This window comes from Pituophis catenifer, unplaced genomic scaffold (genome assembly GCF_029215685.1).
Source record: "Pituophis catenifer annectens isolate HBS135680 unplaced genomic scaffold, rPitCat1.0.hap2 SCAF_7, whole genome shotgun sequence".
Lineage (NCBI taxonomy): Eukaryota > Metazoa > Chordata > Lepidosauria > Squamata > Colubridae > Pituophis > Pituophis catenifer.
In genome coordinates this window covers 89,115,705-89,139,543 of record NW_027256887.1, presented here as the reverse complement: position 1 = coordinate 89,139,543, position 23,839 = coordinate 89,115,705, and the positions used below count along the sequence as shown (strand labels likewise).

At 46.2% G+C, this 23,839-nt stretch overlaps 1 protein-coding gene across 1 annotated transcript; it reads left to right on the top strand.

Annotated features, from left to right (window-relative positions):
• The first annotated feature begins 4 nt into the window (after positions 1-4).
• NCAPH2 (non-SMC condensin II complex subunit H2) lies at positions 5-23,150 on the top strand. The gene is made up of 21 exons (XM_070947360.1): positions 5-112; positions 251-352; positions 1,484-1,539; positions 1,875-1,956; positions 2,096-2,098; positions 3,517-3,588; positions 4,685-4,764; positions 4,879-5,033; positions 9,756-9,851; positions 11,285-11,397; positions 11,497-11,568; positions 13,487-13,553; positions 14,011-14,118; positions 15,936-15,989; positions 17,142-17,212; positions 17,706-17,826; positions 20,099-20,167; positions 20,717-20,772; positions 20,969-21,070; positions 21,733-21,882; positions 22,882-23,150. The coding sequence occupies exons 1-21, from the start codon at positions 5-7 to the stop codon at positions 23,020-23,022; spliced, it is 1,878 nt and encodes a 625-aa protein (XP_070803461.1). The 3' UTR covers positions 23,023-23,150.
• Positions 23,151-23,839: the final 689 nt, after the last annotated feature.

Here is a 23,839-nt window from a genome sequence, read left to right as displayed (position 1 = left end):
CGCCATGGAGGACGCGGAGTCGCGCTTCCTGCACTTCTTGCAGCCCATCCGGGACCTGACCAAGAACTGGGAGGTGGACGTGGCCACGCAGCTGGGGGAGTACCTGGAGGAGGTAGGAGGAGGGGGAAACGGGGGGGGGGGAAACCTCGCACAACGACCCCGCGAGGTAGGCCACACAGAGAGAGAGAGAGAGAGAAGGGGGGGCTGCATTGTGAGCGCCCCGCCGCCTCTTCTCCTTCTCCCCCCGCAGCTGGACCAGATCTGCATCTCCTTCGACGGCGGGAAGACCACCATGAACTTCATCGAAGCGGCGCTGCTCATCCAGGGATCCGCCTGCATCTACAGCAAGAAGGTGGGCGGGGGGGGAGGGGAGGAGGAAGGCCTGGAGGGGGAGGGGGATGGCTAGGTGGAGGGCTGGAAGTGGTCTGCCAGGGGGACAAGGGGAGGGTCCCATGGGGGGGGATGGGGATGTCGGGGGGGAGGGGGGAGCTCTGGGGGATGGCCAGGTTCGGGGGGGGGGGAAGTGGTCTGCCAGGGGGATAGGAGGAGGGCCGCGGGGGGAGGGGGAGGGGGGGCTAAGTGTTGGGGGGAGTCGTCTGGGGAAGATTTCCAAGTTGGAGTGGGGGGGGAATTGGTCTGCCAGGGGGACAAGGAGAAGCCCCACAGTTGAGAATGGAGGATGGACCCTTTGGGGGGAGGGGTTGACCAGGTAATGGGACAAGAGGATGGCCCCATGGGGGGGAGGGGGATGTCTGGGCTGGGCTGAGGAGAGCTCTGGGGGATGGCCTGCCAGGGGGAGAAGGGCAGGGCACCATGGGGAGGAGAGGGGTGGCTGAGTGCAGGGGGGAGGCACCTGAGGAGGATGGCCAGGTGAGTAGGAAGTGGTCTGCCAGGGGGACAAGGGGAGAGCCCCACGGAGGGGGATGGACCCATTGGGGGGATGGGGATGTCCGGGTGGGGAGGGGGGAGCTCTGCAGGGTGACCAGGTTGGAGGTGGGGGAAGTGGTCTGCCAGGGGGGACAAGGGGAGGGCGCCATGGGGGGGCCAGATGGAGGATGGACCCATGGAGGGGTGGGGGTTGACCAGGTAAAGGGACAAAGAGGATGGCTCCATAAGGGTGGGGTGGGGAGGCCCCTGGGAAAGATGGCCAGGTGGGGGAAATGGTCAGGGGGGGGTAGGGTAGGGCCCCGTGAGGTGATGGGGATAGCCAGGTGGGGGAGATAGGAGGTTGGCTCCAAAGGGGGTGAGAGATGCTGTCTTATACCAATTGCCGTGATTGTTTTAATTAGGGACATTGGAATGGCCTCTAACAGGGAGGAACTGATTGAGTGACTGGTCACCAGGAGCAGCAGATGGACATCCTTGCTCTCCATCAGACTGAAAATTCATTTTCAGACTTTTTTTTGAGCAAATTCCTGGAGGACTCTTCCTTTTGAGATTATTCTCCATTTCATTCTCTGATCTATTGCATTTGTTTTCTCAGGTGGAGTATCTTTACTCACTGGTGTACCAAGCCCTTGATTTTATCTCCAGTAAGAAGTGAGTAACCCCTCCTTGAGAAGAGAGGAAGGAAAAAGGGAAGGAAGGAAAGAGAGAAAAAGGGAGGCAGGCAGGCAGGAAGGGGTATGAAAAATGGGCAGGAAAGAAGGGAAAAAGAGAGGAAAGAAAGGAAAGGGGAACAATCCCATCCAGTAATGTGTTTGCTTAACAACCACTGCATTCACTTAAAGACAGCTGCAAAAGTCATAAAATCTGGTCAGTTGCAGTAACTGAGGCTCTATTACGGTTGTAATTTGAGGACTGCCTGTATTTTCTGGAATAAACTGCTCATTTCCCTTCTGTGTCTCTCTGTCGTAATTCTTCTTACAACTTAGGCGGGAGAAACAGCCCACGTCAGTCGGTGCGGATGGGGCCGACGGGGATGTCAGCGCCGGACCAGGAGCAGAAGAAGAAGAGGTGAGCTCCGGGGTGTTGAATCCAACAACCACAGCAAATCATGGCCATAAAACGCCTTCTTCAGCCGTTGCGAGACATTACTAGTTACGGGCTACCAGGTGGATCCAAACCCTGCGTTCAGAGTTTTACTGCGCCACAGGAAGTCTCGTTTCCTCCGTTTTGCCAAAGCAGTTGCCAGGGTGGATTTGATTCAAGTCGATTTAAATCGTGATTTAAATCACTAGTAAAAAGGCTTGATTTAAATCGACTCGATTTAAATCATAATTTTTAAAGAGCAACTCTGGCCGGTTGTTGACTCGCCAAGAGTCCCAATATTGCAGAATATACAGCCTCCTCATGCTACAGAACTAAGCTCCATTTCATGCTGAATAAATTAAATTATGAATGTATCTTAAACAGAAAAAGATCTTTAGGTAAATTTTTACTCCAAAAGCATTTTATTAAAATAAATTGGATAAACATCAAAAAAACCAGATTTTTTAAAAATTTATTTTTTATTCTGCATGCTCCCTTAAGCGTGCAGAAACAGCTGTATGTCAATCTACGTATCATGTGGGCATGAAGTTTGCCATCGGTTGCTTCCCCCGCACACGTTATAGACTTCATTAATGCTCTTGCTTAGATCTTTTAGGCTGATTTTAACCACGTTATTGTAATGTCGGTCCTGATGAGTCAATATAAAATGCTTGCATCTACCGCTGCTCGTCTTTTAACTCTATTGTTCAAATTATTAAAAGGGTCTAATTGTTTTAAAATAAGATTTGTATTACCAGTTTTTATCTAAAGTGGTGTGGTGGCCTAGAGGTGGAGCTCTCACCTCACAATCAGGAGGCTGTGAGTTCAATCCAAATATTTCTCTTTCTGGGCACAATGAGAATATTTCTGCTGAACAAAACTCCGCATTAGCGACAGGAAAGGCATCCGGCCAGTAAACACTCAGCTCCATTCAGTTGCCCAGACTCCACCCCGCAAGGGATTATGGGGTTGTTAAATGATGATGATGGTTACCAGTCTGTATCTGAATTGTAAAGGAATGGCAGATAAGGGGTGGGGTCATTGCCCACGACCTGTCTTTTACTTGGGTCAGCTTTCATTCCGTCCAGCCAAGGCGGGGGCAGAGGCTCTTTCTGGCCCAGACAGCTCTTTCCTTGGTTTCTTTTCTGATGGAGTGTATCAGGGTTCCAAGTAACACCCCCAATGAAAGAAGACTCCAAGGCAAGGAATTGCTCATTTTATTAGAGATGTCATACTGGGACATCTGGGAAAACCCGAATCTGAAAACTTCTAGGTTTTCCCCACCCAAAAGAAAGTCCAAGTCCCTTCCCCCTGCACCCACATGTCTGTCACACGGTCCAATCAAGGCACCGTCCCAACTGGAGTTGGGATCCAGGGCAGGATGACCTTGACTCTCTGAGAAAGGAATGTTGTTTTGACTACATATCACCCAGGCTCCATCCAATCCCCCCTCCCAGTTTCCCACAGCACTGAATGGGGCAGCCCTGAAGACCCAAAGTAAAAGGTGGCTTCCAGGACTAACAGGCTGCCTCTTTCTCCATGCAGTTCCTCTCCTTGGATGACATCCAGCAGGCCAGCAGAGCCAACATGGACCTGAGGGACGACCAGCAGCACAACGTTAGTGGCTCCACAGCTTCTGAATAAGGGCAGGGGGGCATAAGGAAGCCTTGCGCAGCTTTGTCTGCTCCCAGGGCTACACACAAACGCACACACACACAACACCTTTGCAAGTTTACAAGAAGTCCTCGACTTACAACGATTCGCTTAGAGACCAAAGTGAACAACGGCACTGAAAAAAGCGACTTTTGACCGTTTTTCTCACTGATGACCATTGCAGCATTCCCCACGATCACATGATTCAAATTTGGACGCTTGGCAATTGACTCGTATTTATGACGGTTGCCGTGTCCCCGGGGGTCATGTGGTCCCCTTTTGCGACCATTCCGGCAAGCAAAATCAATGGGGGAAAGCTGGATATGCTTAACGACCGGGTTACTGACTTCCCAACTGCAGTGAATCGCTTAACAACTGTGGCAAGAAAGATCATTAAATGGGGCAAAACGCAACCAATGTTGGGCTCCATTGTGGTCGTAGCTCAAGGACTGCCTGTACTATGATTGGTGTCGGCTCACCGAGTAGGCAGTCGGGGCTGGTGGGCTGTAGTTGCAGGTACTCCTCGATTTACGGCCCCAATGGAACCTAACATTTATGCTGCTCAGCAAGACAATTGTTAAGTGAGTTTTGCCCCATTTTACAACCTTTCCTGCCACAGTTGTTAAGTGAATCACCGCAACGGTTAAGGTAGTCACCCGGTTATTAAGTGAATCCGGCTCCCCCGTTGATTTTGCTTGTCAGGAGGTCGGAAAAGATCACATGGCCCCCGGGACACGGCAACTGACACAAGTCCATGCCAGTGGCCAAGCATCTGAATTTTGGGGGGGAAAAATAATTTTTTTTTTGATCGCGTGACCATGGAGAGGCCACAATGGTCATAAGTGTGAAAAATGGTCCTAAGTCACTTTTTTCAGTGTGATTGTAACTTCGGTCACTATAAACGAATAGTTGTGAGTGGAAACCCTCCTGCCCCACAGCCAGGGCTCAGGAGAGCAGACAAGCCTTCCCCAAATCCCACCCCGGGGCCCCCCCAACACCCTTCCCACCCACACCCCCTTCCCTTCTCCCCCCTCTTGTAACTTCTCTGCTGCCTTTGCAGACGGTCCCCATTGTTCCCCTGACCCCCATGGCTCTGGTGCCCCCCGAAGAGTCGGAAAAGAAGGACAACCCCCTCTTTAGGTAAGAGGCTCTCGCGGGGTCCTCGGGGGGGGATCCCCCCGTTCTCCAACCGTGGGGTACGAGGTGCGGCATCCCCTGGCCACCTCCGTCTGATCTGGGCTTCTTTCCTTGCAGCCGGAAGGGAGAGCTGCTGGCCAGCAGGAAGGACTTCCGGATGAATACCTGCACCCCCCACCACAACGGGCTCTTTGTCTTGGAACTGGCGGGGGTCTCGCCCACCCAGTGCCAAGAGGGCAGGGACGGCGGTTGGGGCCACGGCAACCCCAACGGTACAACTGGCATCCACCACGGTGGATCCTCCTTTTAAAATTTAGTTCATTCTTTCGATTTGGATTCTTTTTCACTTATTGTTTCGAATTTTTTTTTTGTTTTACTTTTTTTGTTGTTTCAGCTTAGTTTAGTTTTGACTTCTTTCTACTTTTAATTTTGTTTGATTTTACTTTGATTTTATCCTTTAACGATTCACTTTGTTTTACTTTTATCATATTATTCACTGTTAAATTGCATTTGTTTTCAATTTGATTTTGTTTGATTTTACTTGGTTTTAAATTTTTCTTTTTTTTTTTTCTTCATTTTGAATTTTATTGTTCTGTTATTTCATTTGGTTAAGCTTAATTTTTTAATTTTGCTCAGCCTTGACTTAAATCATTTTTATTTCACTGTTTTATGTTTTATTGCAAAAGTTTTACAATTACATTTTCACCCCTTTTTTTCACCCCCCCACCTCCCTCCCCAAACTTCCCATCCTCCCTAACCCTCCCTGTCCCTCCCCCCCCAGACTTCCCTATTATGTACTCATAACTAATAACACTGATATATAAACCTGAACCCATCCCTCCCCCTATATAATTTTTCCTCTTTGTCTCTTTACATTAAGATATTTCTAATACATTATTTTCAAATAAAAGCTATTTGATACTTTCTAGTTTGGTATTTGTTCTGAACATATTCTATCCACCTTTTCCATTCCCATTCATAAGTCTCTTGTGAACAATCTTTTAAATATGCTGAAATCTTCGCCATCTCTGCAAAACTTGCCATCTTTAAAGTCCATTCCTCGATAGTAGGCAAAACTTCATTCTTCCAATATTTACCTATCAACAATCTTGCTGCTGTTATCATATACAATATTAATTTTATTTCACCCCGTGTAAAACCCTTAACTATACCCAATAAAAACAATTGTGGAGAAAATTGAATTTTTTTCTTCAAAACATTCTGCATGACCCACCATATTTTTATCCAAAAAGCCTTAACTTTCCTACAGGTCCACCATACATGATAATACGTAGCATCCAAACATTCACATCTCCAACATTTTGGCTGAACATTAGGGTACATACATGACAACTTTTTAGGATCCAAATGCCATCTATAAAACATTTTATAAAAATTTTCCCTCAAATTCTGCGACTGTGTGAACTTAACATTCTGAACCCAAATTTTTTCCCATGTTTCCAACATCACTGGTTCTTCAAAATTTTGTGCCCACTTAATCATACAATCTTTAACTAATTCAGTTTCTGAGTCCCTTTCTAACAAAACATTATAAAGCCTTTTAATATGCATTGGACCTTTCTCTCTTATATGTCTAACCAATTCTTCCTCATGCAGTATAATACCAGTTTTTTGGTCCTCTTTCCATCTCAATTGTAATTGATTATATTGTAACCAGGTTAAATTAATCCCTTCGTCCAACAGTGTCTGCAATGTCTTCAGCTGCCATCTGCCCGCATCTGTAAAAAGAACCTCTTTGTATAAAAACCCCCCGAGTGACATTATATTTGTATTCCACAAGGTATGACCAAGATCCAGCCATAGCGGTATTTTATAATCCCATTTGAGTCGGTGCTTCTTCCAAACTCTCATCAAAGAATCTCTGAGTATATGACTTTTAAATACTTTATCAACTTTATCATCATAAAATAAGTAAGCATGCCATCCAAATTCAAGATCAAAACTTTCTGCATTCAATATTCCAGCCTTTTTATTTCCAAACCAATCACTTGTTAAAGTTAAAGCTGCTGCATCATAATATAACTGTAGGTTTGGGAGTTTAAGGCCTCCTCTTTCTGGAACATCTTGCATAATTTTCAATTTCACTCTCGGCTTTTTCTCGTTCCAGACAAACTTATTCACACCAGACTGCCAAACTTTCAGTTGTTTATCACTTTTAAGCACCGGAATCATTTGAAACAAAAACAGAAATCTTGGCAAAATATTCATCTTAACTGCTGCTATTCTTCCAAGTAAAGACAGTTGCAGCTTTTTCCAAGTCTCCATGTCTTTCTGAACCTCTCGCCACAACACCTCATAATTATTTTGAAACAATTTCATGTTTGATTCTGCAACCTGAACTCCAAGATATTTTACCTTAGGTACAATTTCAAAACCTGCCCTCCTTTCCAGCTCATGTTTACGATCTTGTGTCATATTCTTAACTATCATTTTAGTCTTTTTTGAATTCAGTCTGAAACCTGAAACTCTACCATAGTCTTGTATAATGTCGTTCATCAGGATTGTTGATTCCATTGGTTGTGATAGGGTAACAACCAGATCATCTGCAAATGCCTTTATTCTATAATCCTCTTGCCTTATCACTATGCCTTTCAAAATTTTTGAGTCCCGTATTGTATTTAGCAAGACTTCCAATGTTAAAATAAATAAAAGTGGGGACAACGGACATCCCTGTCTTGTTCCTTTTTCAATTTTAAACTCTGTCGTCAAACTTCCATTAATAATAATCTGTGCTTTTTGCTCTTGATAAATTGCTGAGATCGCCTGTATAAATTGGTCCCCAAAGCCCATCTTTTTTAAAGTCTTTAGTAGAAAGTTCCAATCCACTCTATCAAAGGCCTTCTCCGCATCCAAAAAAACCAGCACTGCAGAAATCTGTTTATTCTTATCAAGATATTCCAATAAGTCTATTACTTGCCTTACATTGTCCTTCATGTATCTGCCCTCAATAAATCCCGCTTGGTCCTCATGAATCACTTTTTGGATTACTGGCATCAACCTGTTGGCTAATACCTTCGCATAAATTTTATAGTCTGTGTTCAAAAGAGATATTGGTCTGTAGTTCTCTGGTTTTTTAGGACCAACTTGTTCCTTTGGTATCAAAGATATATAAGCAGTTGTCCAAGATGGGGGTATTTTACCCCCTTGTTGAATATTGCAAAATAAATCTCTAAGTTGTCCCACCATTTCAGCTTGTAAAGTTTTGTAATACACTGCAGTCAAACCATCCGTGCCAGGAGCTTTGGCTGTTTTTAGCTGCTTAATTGCTACTATTATCTCCTCCTCTGTTATAGGATAATTCATTCTTTCCTTTTGTTGATCAGTAATTTTTGTAACTCTCTTATCCTTTAAATATTTTTCTATAAGTCCATTCTGCACCTCTTCTTTGGCATATAATTTAGTATAATAATCCACAAAAGCTTCTTTAATTAATTTTTGTTGAAAAATTTCTTTCCCTCCAATATCAATACTATCAATAGTCCGTATACTTTGTTTTTTCCTCAGTGTGTAAGCCAACCATCTGCCCGGTTTGTTAGCATTGCAAAATGTATTATGCTTCGCGTATTGTAAACTTGTTGCAACTTGTTCCGCCATAAGCATTTGAAATTGGTCTTTCAAAAGTTTTATAGCACTTCGTATTCTTTCATCTGTTGGATTTTTAATAAGTAACTGTTCTTTATTCTTTATTTCCATTTCCAACTCAGATCTTTTCTTTTGTCGGAACAGTCTATGTTTAGAATTCATGTAGATAAGTACCCCTCTCATATAAGCTTTACTTGCGTCCCAAACAATTTCAATTGGGGTACCTTTATTCAAATTTATTTCAAAAAATTCTTTCAAATGCTTTTTAAGTTCTATTGTATTTTTTTCATATCTAAACAAGTTCTCATTTAATCTCCAAGAACGTCTCTCAACCTTATCCATCTCGATTTCTATCCATACAGGGCTATGGTCAGTCAAAGTTCTTGGAAAAATCTTTGTTCTTTTTGTCTTAACAAGTAGATCATTTGACAACAGGATAAAATCAATCCTAGAAAAGGATCTATGTCTATCGGAAAAGAAAGTGTAATCCAATTCATTTGGATTATGTATTCTCCAAACATCTTTTAGTTCCATATCTTCTTTCATATCAAAAAAGGTCTGCGGTAGTCTAATTCTAGACTTTGCCAAGCTCTTTTTATCTAATTTAGAATCAATTACTCCATTCCAATCTCCCATAAGTAAAATAGATCTATAGTCCCATTGCAATATTTTAATATGTAACATCTTGTAAAAATAATCCTGTTGTTGGTTGGGAGCATAAATTCCAATCAAAAGAATTTGACCATTTGCTGTGAGCAATTCAATTGCTACAAACCTACCATCTTGATCTACTTCTATAACTTTTGCTGTTAATTTTTTATTTACATAAATAACCACACCATTCTTTTTCTGCGAAGTTGAAGATATATAATGTGCTCCTAATTTTGAGTTTATCAAATATTTTTGATCTTGAGTTGTAATATGCGTTTCTTGTAAACATATTATATCATTATTAAATTGTTTTATGTTTTAAGTATAATTTTATTTTTTAATTTTACTTAACTTTTTAATTTCATTCAGCTTTAGTTGTTTTTAGCATTTTATCTTTAATTTTAACTTTATTTTCATTTTATTATTTTATTTTTATTTGTTTGTAATTTTATATTTTTATTTTCAGTTTTGTTTTATTTTCTTGTTTATTATTTTCTTGTTTTTTTCTTTTATTATTATTTTATTTTAAGCATGTGGTTTGTCGGGAACCGGGTAGAAATTTAAGAAAAGCAGCAAATGCAGCTCCTAGCTTGCCTGCCTGCAAAAGATTTGCCACCCCTAAAGAAAATTGAATTGATAGACCTGGGACCATCTCCCTTCACGGGATGCCCTGGAGAACCAACCGATCGGCAGGGGAGTTGTGCTAGGTGTGCTCACACACTTTTTTTGCTTCTGTGCAGGTGTCCAGAGCCTGGCTCCAGCAGCTGGCTCCATGCCCATGGAGGTCAGCGGGTGCGAGACCCCCGTTCTCGCTCTGGACTTCTCTGGAGAAGGAAGTGAGTCACGGGGACCCAATGAATTGAGGGGGAGGAAAAATGAACGTTCAAGAAAGTTGGAGTTAGGGGAGGTGCCGGTAGGAAATCCCAGCTGGGAAATGGGATGCCAGCTCAAAGCTCACCGTCTTGAAAGCCTTTTATACGCGGTCTCTCGCTTAGCAGACTCTGCAGGCAGTTAATGAGAATTTAGAGCCAGCTAAAGAAGGAACAAAATATTTTTTTGATATGGGACATATTCTATCAATGGCTAGACAACAGAAACAGAAGTTAGAAAGGAGGAGATATAAAAAGAGGAAATGGTAAAGTGGAGAAGAGTTAAATGAAGATGATGTTAAGCGTTAAGCATTAATGTTATTAATATTATTAATATGATGGAGATGAATTATCACAACAAAGATGTATAATATGACTATTTAAACATAACTACCCAGAACCCACAGTTTGATGAAAATTGAATGTTATATAAATAAAATATGGGGAGGGGGGGGGAGAGAGAATTTAGAGCCAGCTAGGGGCTCTATAGGCTGATACACTGGACAGAGGGGTAATTTCGTTTAACTGATCGAAGAGAATATTTCTAGCTCAGGGTTGGAACTGTGGGCTCCTTGAAGCTCTCTGAGCTTGGTGGTTTCCTTTCAGACGTTTCATTACTGTACTAGGTACCATCATCAGTGCTAGAAGGGAGGGGGGTTTGAGGAATGGAGGAGAAGAAGGGGAAAGAGAAGCAGAAGAAGGAAGGGGGAGAAAGGAGGACTGTGGGGATCCTCGGTGTTCTCTGAGCTTGATGGGTTTTCTTGCAGAGGTTTCATGACCCAACTAGGGAACATCCTCAGTGCATCTAAACAGGCAGGAGACCCCACTCCCTCCTAGGAGGGTCTGGCCTGAGAGGCATTCTCAAAATGACAGCCCTGCCCCAGTGGTTTCTTTTATTGTCTTGGTCCTGCATCTTCCTCCTGTCTCCCAAGGCCATTCCTTCCACCCACTGCAGTCGCAGATAGCCACCCTGAGCCAGTGGTGGGATTCAAATAATTTTACAACTGGTTCTCTGCCCTAATGACCATCTGGGTAGGTGTGGGCATGCCCAACTCAACATCACTCAGGTCGAATGGGCGCTTCGCCTTAGCTGTTACAATGTAATAAGGGTTAAGCAGTGAGGCAGTTTCTGTAAGCAGGGCAATAAAGATTAGGCTAGAAACAACACCAGAATGTTGTAATTCCTTACAGGATTAGCCCTGTAAAGTGGAAAAAAACAATAAGATTTTTTCCAACAACCAGTTCTCCGAACTGCTTAGAAAGTTAACAACCAATTCTCCCGAATAAGTGCGAACTGGCTGAATTCCACCATTGCCCTGAGCTCTGCGGGGCTAAACTCTTCATTCTCGTTCTCTTTCCTCCCCCGGGAACACCCCCTTCCCCCCTCCCCGCCGGAGCAGTGAACCCCACTGATGACCATGAAGATGGTGGTGAGGACTTTCTGCCAGACATCCCAGAAGAGGGTCAAGAGGTTCCCTGCGCCGGAGCAGAGGAAGACGTCGCGCATCAGACGGTACTCGGAGGCAGGAGGGCAGCCTAGGGTGGGACGGCAGAGGGCGCTTTTGGTACGATCTGGAGATGAGACACCCCTCCCCCTTTCTCTGTCTCCTAGAGCGCCCCCCAGAGCAAAGGGTACGCATTGCGGGAGAGACCCCCTGCCCTGGATGCCAATCTCCACCTCAAGGTAAGGAGCAGCCCCGTACATCACCCCACGTTTTGCCAGTGGTGCTCCCAGGAGCCTTTCGACCCAGGCAGTCCTCAAGCTTGTGACCGCAACGGAGCCCCAGATGTCTGTTGCTAAGCGAAGACACCTTTCTTGCCACGATGATGAAAAGGATGGCTACGGTCATTAAGTGAAACGCATGGGAATCTAGCTTCCCCCACGGACTTCGCTTGTCAGGAAGTTCGCCAAAGCGGGGATCATGTGACACCCACCCACCCCAGGACGCTGCCAAGTGTGCAAATGTTGAATTTGGATCACGTGACCACGGAGATGCTATAACAGTTGCAAGTGTGAAAAACGGCCATAAGTCAATTTGTCAGTGCTGTTGTAACTCTGAACGGTCACTAAACGAATCTATCTCAGCCTGGTAGCTTGTAACAAAAGGTCTCTCAGTGGCCGTAAGCCCTGAAGTTTAGCTGTTCCCCTCTGTCCTAGAGAAGCTTCCAAATGTGAGGATGTGCCAGGCCGAGCCACGTCTCTGCCTGATCTGAATCAGAATAGAGCTGGAAGGGACCTCCGAGGTCTTCTAGTCCAGCCCCCTGCTCAGCAGGAGACCCTATAAACCATGATGAAGCACCCACAACTTCTAGTGGCAAGACGTTCCACTGGTTAATTGTCCTCACTGTTAGGAAGTTTCTCCTTAGTTCCAGGTTGCTTCTCTCAGATAGATAGATAGATAGATATAGAGAGAGAAATATAGAGAGGATAGATACAGATGATAGATAGAAGATAGATATAAATAGAGGAGGTAGGTAGGTAGGTAGGTAGATACCGGTAGATAGATAGATAGAGATGATAGATATGATAAATATAGATAGATAGATAGATAGATAGATAGATAGATAGATAGATAGATAGATAGATACCGATAGATATGATAAAGATAGATATGATAAAGATAGATATGATAAAGATAGATAGATACCGATAGATACCGATAGATATGATAAAGATAGATAGATAGATAGATAGATAGATACCGATAGATAGATACCGATAGATATGATAAAGAAAGATAGATAGATAGATAGATAGATGATAGATAGATAGATAGATAGATATAGATAGAGAGATAGATAAATATAGATAGAGAGATGATAGAAATAGATATGATAGATAGATATAGATAGATAAATATATAGAGAGAGATGATAGAAGATAGATATGATAGATTAGATAGAGATAGATGATAGATACAGATGATAGATAGAAGATAGATATGATAGATAAAGATAGATAGATAGATAGATAGATAGATAGATAGAGATGATAGATAGTTTATATTTGCATGAACAGTGTGTTTTCTGGGTACAATTAATTTTGAAAAATAACAATAGTAATAACACTAATATTCATAGCATTGATAATAATCACATCATGATAATATTTGCTTAGCCATACTAATAAACCTTCATTGTATAGTTAATCATTCTCTTAAACTTTTGAGTTTCTAACTTCTGTTTCTATTACCTAACCGTTGGTAAAACAAATCCCATGTTAAAAAAATATTCTGTTTCTTCCTTCTCCTTTATTTTGAGTGATAATCTATCCATCTCTGCGCATTCTAATATATATATTTTAATTACCCTTTCATCTGTAGGGATCTCTTCATTTTTCCACTGTTATTAGGTTACTTCTCTCCTTGATGAGTTTCCATCTGTTATTTCTTGTCCTGGAGCCTCTGGAGCTTTGACCCCCTCTTCTTTGGGGCAGCCCCTCAAATACTGGAAGGCTGCTATCATGTCACCCCCTGGTCCTTCTCTTCATTAGACTAGCTGGGTGGGGCTCCTTTTGTGGTGCTGAGGCCCAGTTCTGAAGCCCCAGGGGACCCTCAGTCTCTGAACGCGAGGCCCACCAGCTGCTTCTCCTTCTCTTCCAGGACACCGGGGACCCCTGGCGCGGCCTCGACCCCTTCAGCTCCTCCGAAGACAAACCCTTGAAGAAAGGTGCGGATCCCCCGGGCCCATCAGCGCATGGAGGGGGGGATTTGAACCCAGCACCTTCAGCCCTAGAAGCGTCTCTGGGAGGGACAGACCAGGGTTGTCCACGGGGAGAGGTCAGAAAGTCGAGTCATGTTGGCTCCATCTTGACCGTTTGACCACATTCTGTGGACAACACCCGGTGTGGACCACAGCTCCCCTGCCAGGTGAAAGTTATGGGAGTTGTAGTCCAAGGCATCGGGGCAGGTTGGGTTCTAAGGGAACGGGAGGGGGCTTCCAGACCTGCCCGAGCATTTCTCACCATCTCCTGGAGAACTTGAGCTGATGGAACCAGGCGGGCGGCCAGACTCCTTGACCTTGGGAGGGATCCTTCCTGCAGCCGCTGCCCTTAAGAGAGGTGGGCTAACCTGCCCGGGCCTGGATGGAGAAGCAGGTGGTCCCACCCACTTTTTTCCCTCTTCAGGGAGACCCTTCACCGTGCCCCGCGGCCTGGAAGATTTGTCCGGCGCCAAACGCAAGAGACGTCCGTCCTGCAAGCTGGAAGATTTTGTGTCGTGGTTTTCGTCCTCTGGTGAGTGTCCTCGGCTTGGGCTGATGTCGCCCTCCAGTTCAGGGGGGGGAGAGGCTCGGGGGCAGCCCTGCCCTTGCCCTGTCTATCCTTTAAAAAAAAAAATAGTGGAGGTTTTGGAAAAAATATCCAGTTTTCAGCTCCAACCGTCACAAGCCACGGGGTAGGTGATTGCGGGACGTTACAAACTGCCGCAAACGGGGTTGTGTTGCTGAGCATTTGAAGTGCGGTCACCTGAGCCCAGGTAGAGGTTGACCATCAGAACTGGGGTGTAACCTCCCCCTTTCCCTTTGCAGGTGGGTCACACCTTTGAGTGGCCGTTAAACAGCCGTAAGTTGAGGACTAGCTGTAAAAAACTGGTTAACAGGGATTTAAAGATTAGTGTAATGTTTAGCTTAACCTATTGACTGTTTAGCACAGGGGTCTGCAACCTGAAGCACTCAAAGAGCCATTTGGACCCGTTTCCCACAGAAAAGAAAACACCGGGAGCCACAAAACCCTTCCTGTGCCTGACCATTTCTTGTCAGCCACAAAACTAGCATATGCAGTTGAATTAAACGCTCTGTTTTCTTCTGAAACTTTCCTTTTCTTGGGTTTATCCATGGTTGGCTTACCGGGGGTTGAAAAGCTCAATAAATCGCGTGCCAGCGGGTGTCGCACATTGGCAGCTGTGACGCATATTTTGAGTGACAGGGAGCCGGAGCAGAGTGGTGAAAGAGCCACATGCGGCTCCAGAGCAACAGGTTGCTGACCCCTGGTTTAGCTTAACCTATTGACCTATTGACTGTTCTTGTTTCCTTTTTTTATATGTGTGTGTGTATTTGTGTGTGTGTGTAGATGTATGTATGTAAAAGAGGAGGAGAATTTATTGTTTTTTCCTTTTTTTTCAGCTTCCAGCCTTGCTGGATTCTATAGGTTAAACCAGAGGTCTTCAAACTTGGCTGCTTTAAGACTTGTGGACTTCAACTCCCAGAATTCTCCAGCCAGCATAACTCTGGGAGTTAAAGTCCACAAGTCTTAAAGCTGCCAAGTTTGAAGATCTCTGTCTTTTTTTTTTTTTAAATAATTTTTATTGAGTATTTTACATTTTAAAACCAAACACACAATAGCAAAAGAAGTCAAGAGACAAAAAACAAAAGCACACACACACCAGACGTTAAAATACAATGCTAACAACAGATATATACAATTTTACAACTTTCTGCATCGACTTTTGTCTTTACTCTTAGCTTCTATCCTCCTGCTCCTTCTCTTTATTTTTAAATACTCTTAACTGTTTTGTTGGCAGGATCATTATTTACATTTATATCCAGTATGTTAATACCTAATTTCACTTTATATTCTTATTTCTTAATTTGATTTTTGTTTTCCAACCACATATAAAACCTATTCCACGTTAAATTTTAACTTAAATGTTAAATTTATTTGTTACTTGGATCGCCTTTTTCTCTTCTCTCTCTCTCTCTCTCTTTTTGCCCTCCCCCCCCCCCCGTTTTTTTTATTTGTTCTTGTTTAGCGCCGGACGTATGGCTTGGTTTTCCCTTTGCTTTCCTGTTTTGTGTTTTACCTTTTGTGATAAACTAGACAAACAGAGACACGGCCGCCTTCTGGCCACTTGAAGCCCTCCCTGCCTTCTCTCCCCTTTTGCCTCCCTTCTGCTTCTCACCTCGGGAGCCCGGACGGCCTTCCTGTGCCGTGGGGCGGGAGGGAGGGAGGAGGCCGAAGGGCTGCTGTGACACACACACACCCAAAAAAAACCCTCCTGTACACCCCCCCACCCCCCCCCACTCCCCCAGCTCAGAGACTTGCTTGCTTTCCAGAGCCCGACCAGGCTGGCAGCCAGAGAAGCCGCTGGAAAGGCTCCACATTCGCTGGTGAGTCTTGTGGGGGAAAGAGGGTCCCCGGCTGGCTTTGTGTGGGGCTGGGTAGCAGCAGGGAGGTGGCCCCTGGTCCCTGCAGGGCTTGCCCAGAAGCAGAGGCACTGACAGATGGGGGCGGGGGACGGGTGGGCAGAGGGAGCTGGGGGGCCAGGAGAGGCCTGGTTCTTAGGGGCTCCCCCCCCAATGCTGGGGTCACTGGTGGCTTGAGGACATTCCTGCTGCCGGGTTAACCTCTTTTCACTTTTTAGTTATTTATTTGCATCCCACCATTATTGTTTTTATAAATAGATCAAGGTGGCAAACATATCCAGCACACCTTCCTATTTGCCCCGCAAACAACAATCCTGTGAGGTGGGCTGGATTGAGAGAAACAGGGATCGGCCCCAAAGTCACTCAATTGGTTTTCATGCCTAAGGCGGGACTAGAATTCGCCGTCTCCTGGTGATTGGTCCAAAGTCACTCAGCCGCCATTCATGGCTAAGGCAGGACTAGAACTCACCGTCTCCTGGTGATTGGTCCAAAGTCACTCAGCCGCCATTCATGGCTAAGGCAGGACTAGAACTCACCGTCTCCTGGTGATTGGTCCAAAGTCACTCAGCAGCCATTCATGGCTAAGGCAGGACTAGAACTCACCGTCTCCTGGTGATTGGTCCAAAGTCACTCAGCAGCCATTCATGGCTAAGGCAGGACTAGAACTCACCGTCTCCTGGTGATTGGTCCAAAGTCACTCAGCAGCCATTCATGGCTAAGGCAGGACTAGAACTCACCGTCTCCTGGTGATTGGTCCAAAGTCAACCAACTAGCTGTCAGGTCTAAGGCGGGACTAGAACTCACCGTCTCCTGGTGATTGGTCCAAAGTCACTCAGCCGCCATTCACAGCTAAGACAGGACTAGAACTCCCAGTCTCCTGGTGATTGGTCCAAAGTCACTCAGCCGCCATTCACAGCTAAGACAGGACTAGAACTCCCAGTCTCCTGGTGATTGGTCCAAAGTCAACCAACTAGCTTTTGGGCCAGAGGTGGGACTAGAATTCACATCTCCTGCTTTCTAACCTGGGTGCTTTAACCAGTAGACCAATCTTTGAATATTTAACTCCGATTTTAATTTTGTGTAGAAAATTAAATAAACCTTGTCATTTCTGAGCAGACCTGGAGGTCCTGTATTGGAGGAACGTGAAGGAGCGCCTGGCGGCCCAGAGGAAGCTGCAGAAGAGGATGGTGAGTGGGGAGGCAGAGCGGCTCATGGGAACAAGGGCTGGCATTCTGGACTGGCCCAGAGGAAAGGAGTGGGGGGGGGGCAACGCAACTGAGAGGAACCTCTTGGAGAAGGAGGAGCTTCCTTCCTTCCTGCAGCCTCTCTGGCTTACATCCTTGGGCCTTCTTCCAGCAGTAGGGGCCTTTCCAAGTGGATGATGTTCCCTAGTTGGGTCATGAAACGTCTACAAGAGAACAATCAAGCTCAGAGACCACCAAGGACCACTACCTCCTCCTCCTCCTCCTCTTCTTCTCCTCCTCTTCCTCCTTCTCCTCCCTTCTCTTCCTCTTCCTCCTCTCTTGCAAATCTCATTGCCTTTCTAGTACTAATGACATGACCTAGTCATGAAACATCTGCAAGAAAACTACCAAGCTCAGAGAGCAGCAAGGACCAGTTCAACCTTTTATTGATTCCTTCTGTGATGTGACGCTAAAGCGGGCATGTTTTTAAATACAGCTTTTCCCCCCCTTGAACCAGCGTCCGCATCTGGGGTTGCAGTTCGGAGAGCTTGGCGCTCTGGAGATGGACCGGGAGGAGGAGAACTTCGATGCTGCGGCTGCTGCCGACGATGGGCCAGGTACGTCTTCCACACTGCCTGGTAGCTGGGCCAGGGGACGGCCCTCTCTCCTGTCTGGGGGGAGGGTGTGGAGACCCCCCCCTCCCCACCCTTGTGAGCTGCGATCTCTCAACCTGCTGCAAGAGATCCCTTCTCAAGTTAGGACTTGGTTCTCCTCAATTCACCTCCATCTGGATTGTGACGTGTTCTGTCCCCCTTCCTCACACAGGCAAACGTAATACCAAGCACGCCTGCCAATATTTTATTAGGTAAACAGATTAGAATTCTTGGCAGACCAAGGTTTTGGCAGCAAACTGCCGAATGCCTGCCAAGACAGGTTTCATTCCCATAAAGCAGAAGAGGACTTATCTTCAGTCCGTTCCAGGAGCAACAAATTATCCACAAGACAAGAGTTTAGTCAATGTTCAATCCACAATATATCCAAGCCGAATTTCAGAGATCACGATGTGACTTTCAGGTTTTTAATTTTGACCGTCACAAAGCCTGAAGAGCAATCCCACCCACTTTTGTTCCTGGTGGGGTGTGGCTCCGTGACTCAGCTCAATCTCTGGCCCTCCCACGCCTCTTCCTTTGCAGCGCACGCCTCTTCCTCCAACACTGCCTGGGATCAAGCCAGGATTCATCATCATTGCTCCCTATCAATGGGTGCTCCGATTATGCCTTCCTCCTGGCACATCCCAGGCTGTTCCTCCTGGCCTTCGGATGGAACCTGAGGCATTGCCAGAAAGGAGGGTCCTGGAGAGGGAGGCCTTGGCAGTTCCTCCCCATCACCTTCTGAGTCCTCTTCCTCTGTGAGGACAAGCTCGGGAGTCGGGGTCACAACATGACAGTTGGAGCAGAATTTGTGCATTGAGAATATATCTGCTGAACAAAACTCCGCATTGGCGACAGGAAGGGCATCCGGCCAGTAAACACTCTGCTAGCTCCAGTCAGTTGCCCAGACTCCACCCCGCAAGGGATTATGGGGTCGTTAAAAGGAGTTGATGATGATATAGAATCTGGTTTATATAGCTGGTCCTCAACTTGTGCCCCGTCGCTTTAGTGACCGTTTGGAGTTACAATGGGCTTTCAAAAAGCTACTTGGAGCCCACCTTAAACTTACGTCGACCCCACCTCCCTTGCATTTTGGGGTGCTTGACAAGCCGCCTGACTGTACAGGTAGTCCTCAACTTACAACAGTTAATTTAGGGACCGTTCACAGTGATGACATCACTGAAAAAAGTCACTTATGACCGTTTTTCCACCTTACGGCCTTTTGCAGCCTCCCTGTGGCCACGTGATTAAATTCAAACGTTTGGCAACTGACTCATATTTACAACTGTTGCAGTGTCTCCAGGGTCACGTGGTCCTCTTTTTGTGACCTTCCGGCGAGCCAAATCAGTGGAGGATGCCAGATTCCCTTAACAGTCGTGTTACTCACTTAACAACTGCAGTGATTCACTTAACAACAGTGGCATGAAAGGTCATAAAATGGGGCAAAACTCACTTAGCAAATGCTTCGCTCAGCAATGGAAACGTTGGGCTCAATTTGTGATTGTAAGTTGAGGACTAAGGGCACCATCACGACTATCAAGCCTTTATCTTATAGTCACAGATCAGGGCAAAATGCAAACAGGTCATTTTAAAAAGCTGAAATAACCATAAAATCCACGAGGTTAAAATAACTAAAAAAACTATCTTTTTTTTAAAAAAAAAAATCTTTAAAAAAAAGTTATAAAAAGCACAACAATTTGTGACTTTTTTGTGTGAGTTTGTGGCAAGAAAAGACCGTGTGATTTGCTTAACGATTGCAGTGACTCGCTTTACAACAGTTGTAAAATCGAGTTCGGTCACGTGGTGCCTCAACGTACAACCGCAGCACCCAAATGCTGGCGTCTCCAGGATCGCCGTAAGTCGAGGACTACCTCTATTTAACAGGGGGGGCCTCTGCGTTCCAGCTTCATCAAAGGCCTCCTTAGCAAGAGGGTTAAAGCCACAGCCATGGTGGTTAAGCAAATCACTGCCATTGTTAAGTGAATCATGCGGTCATTAAGCAAATCGGGCTTCTCCCATTGCATCGCAAATGGTGATCGTGTGACCCCCGAGAAGCTGCAACTGTTGTAAATCCTTGCCGGTTGCCAAACACCCGAATTTTGATGTCGACTAGGGACGTAAGCGTGAGGAATGGTCGTAAGTCCCTTTTTTTAGTTCATTCATTCAGTGTAATGTTGATCAGTCGCTAAACGAATGATTATAAGTTGAAGTTTTGCTGGAACGTCTTCTCCTTTCACAGAGGACTTTGTGGCGGATGAGGAGATCCCCCCGTTGGAAGCCTCCGAAGGGATGCCAGGCGGCGTGGCAGGTAATGGCTGGGCAAACTGGCCTCTTTCTGTACCCAGGGCATCCATCTACTCATCCATCCATCCATCCATCCATCTTTCTATTCAACTATCCATCCAACCATCCATTTAACCATCCATCCATCCTTCCTTCTAATCATCCATGCATCCATCCACCCACCCATCCATTCAACCATCTATCTATCCATCCAACTATCTATCCATCCTTTCATTCAATGATCCATCCATCTTTCTATTCGATTACCCATCCATCCTTTCATTCAATCATCCAACCATCCAACAATCCATCCAACCATCTATCCTTCCAGTCATCCATCCATCCAACTATCCATGCATCCTTTCATTCAATCATCCAACCATCCATTCAACAATCCATCCATCTATCCTTCCAGTCATCCATCCACCCACCCACCCACCCATCCATTCAACCATCCAACTATCCATCCATCCTTTCATTCAATCATCTTCTGGGTTGGGAAAAGAAATAAGAGGCGCAGAGATTCCTCGTGGGAAACTGGAGGGCCCCCCTCAATTTCTCCATTTGCTTTCAGATCCTGGGGAAATCCCCTCTTCCCTGAGCTACGAGGAGCTGGTCAGCAGGAACGTGGTACGTGTCCTGACCCCCTGCGGAGGAAGAGCAACTTAGGCGATTAATGTAACCACCACCTGGGGGGGGGGCTTCTTTGTGGAACATCATTCTCCCGAGGGACAGCTGCCCACCCCCCAAAGTTCCTTTTCCAAAGGCCAGGCTGGTTCCTTCCCTTCCCCATGAGAGACCCTCTCTTTCTCCCCACTGGTTTCAGGAGCTCTTCATGGCCCACTCCCAGAAGTACGCCCGGGAGACGGTGCTGTCCCAGCGGGTCCGCGACTGGGAGGAGATGATGGTCCCGCAGCTGGAGGAACAGGTGAGGTCAGAGGCAGGGAAGGCACCCAGGACACGGGTTGGGGAGCCCTGGTGGTGCCGTGCTTAGAATGATGTAAAGCACCATGAAGTGGTATAAAAGTCTTAAGTCATATTGCTAAGGAGGGAGGAAAGGAGAGAAGGAAAAAAGAGGAAGGAAGGAAGGTGGTTGAGAAGGAAGAAAGATGATTTAAGAAAAAAGGAAGGAAGAATATTGAGAAAGAAGGAAGGTGATTGGGAAGGAAGGAAAGAAGAAGGAAGGAAGATGGCTGAGAAGGAAATATGTTTGAGAAGGAAGAGTGAGGAAGGAAAGAAAAAAGTGAGTAAAGAAGATGATTGAGAAGGAAGGAAGGAAGGAAAAAAGAACGAGGAAGGAAGGAAGGTGATTGGGAAGGAAGGAAGAGCCCTGGCAGCTCAGTGGTTAGGATGCAGTATTGCAGGCGAATTCTTCTGACTGCCAGCAGTTTGATCCTGACCAATTCAAGGTTGACTCAGCCTTCCATCCTTCCGAGGTGGGTCAAATGAAGACCCAGATTGTTGGGGGGCAAGAAACTGTTTCTGTAAACTGCTTAGAGAGGGCTGGAAAGCACTTGTGAAGCGGAATATCAGTCTGAAGTGGTAGCGCTATGCGGCCTTCAGCATCCAGCTCTCTTCCTCCTTGCACAGGAAGCCCGCGCCGCCTTCGACATCCACAGCTACGGAGACCAGCTGGTGTCCCGGTTCAGCCGCGTGGGCGAGTGGCATTCGTTTGCCAGCCTGCTGGCAGGGCAGCCGGCCTTCGAAGTCTGCCGGGCCATGTTGGCCTCCCTGCAACTGGTGAGGATGTCTGCAACCTGGGGGGAGGGGGCTGGGAGGAAGGCTGGGCCAGGCTGGTGCCCCACGAGGAAAGATCAGGACCAGCGGGATGAAACGGCGAGGAACTTCCATGCCTGGGGCAAGCCGGCAGCCAGTGGGACACGTTGCCCCACAGAGGGGAGGGCTATCCTACGTGGGAAGATTTTGTGCACAGGTGCTGTTGTTTTTGGGCAGGGGTCTCAGAATCTGGCAACTTTAAGACTTGTGGACCAACTCCCAGAATTCCATAGGATAAACCAGGGGTCTCAAACTTGTCAACTTTAAGACTTGTGGACCTCAACTCCCAGAATCCTGGGAGTTGAAGTCCACAAGTCTTAAAAGTTGCCAGGCTTGGAGACTCCTGCTATAGGGGCCGCATTTTTCAGTCTGGGCTGCTGGCTGCCTGGGGAATTGTGGGACTTAAAATTCCGTCTCTGACTGTCCAAAGCGAAGTTAACACTACTTCAGGAGATCCTCTCTGAGCAGGGGGTGAGCTTAGTTGATCTCTTAAGGTTCCAGTTCTGGGATACTAGAATTTCCTTTAGAAAATCGGATCCTACCAACAGAAGTGAATATTTCTAGCTCAGGGCTCAACTGTGGGGTCGTTGGTGCTCTCTGAACTTGGCTTTCTTGCAGACGTCTTATGACCCAACTAGGTAACATCATCAGTGCTAGAAAGGAGTGGGGTTTGAGGAGTGGAGGAGAAGAAGGGGAAGGAGAAGAAATAGGGAGGAGGGGGAAGAGAAGGAGGAGAACTGGGGTCCTCGGTGCTCTCTGAGCTTGGTCGTTTTCTTGCAGACGTTTCGTGACCCAACTAGGGAATATCATCAGGGCTAAAAGACTAGAAGGCTTGTAAGCACTGATGATGTAACCTACTTGGGTCCCGAAACGTCTGCAAGAAAACAACCAAGTTCAGAGAGCACCAAGGACACCACACGCTGGACCCTTTCATCCCCGAAACGTTCTTCTGTGTTCCTCCAGGCCAACGACTACACCGTGGAAGTCTCCCAGGGGCCAGGCCTGGAAGAGGCCGTCGACACCATGGCGCTGCGCCTCCTGAGCCAGGAAAGGGCCCATCAGCGCTTTCACACGTACACGGCTCCCTCGCTCAGCAAGCAGTGACGCCCCTCTCGCCTCCTCTGTGCTGTGCCTCCTATTTGTGTATATATGTCCATATATATGTGTATATTTGCTTGTATGTAAATGTATGAAATTTGTATAGCTTTATCCTGCCCTTACATACTCCCCATCCCCTCCAAGTGTTTCAGCAACGGGCCCTTTCCCCTAATAAAAGGTGCCTTGTAGAGACGCAATTTGTGTTCCTTTTTGTGTTCCCAAATCTTTTAATCATCCTCTTAGAGCAGGGGTCTCCAACCTTAGCAACTTTACGGCTGGGGAATTCTGGGAGTTGAAGTCCACAGGTCTTAAAGTTGCTAAGGTTGGAGACCCCTGCTCTACTGCAGGTTTCCAAACTCAGCAAGTTTTTGTAGACTTCAACTCCCAGAATTCCTCAGCCAGCCCCCCCCCCCACACACCAAGGGACCCTCAGAGCCAAAGGGGTGGAGTGGGGGGAAACATCTGCCCCTCGCAATGTGTCCTGTGCCCCATCCCTGCTTTGCCACTCTTAAAGAGTCAGTCCTTCGCCGCCAGCTGCCCTTCCAGGAGCCTGGACTACAATTCCCATGTTCCTTGGCCAGGAAGCCCTTTCGCTTGGCTACTTGTGGGGGGCGGGGGGGTGGCTGCTGAGAACAAAACTCAGGCATGTTTGGGACGTCATGTTGGATAAACGGTTCAATGGTTTTAAGTTACTCAACTTTTTAAAAGTTGTCTGGATTTCAACTCCCAGAATTCCCTAACTAGAATGCGCATCTTTTCTCCCCCTTTTCTTTTCTTTTTGTGATTTAACTTCTCATTCATTTATCAAAGTATAAAATGCAAA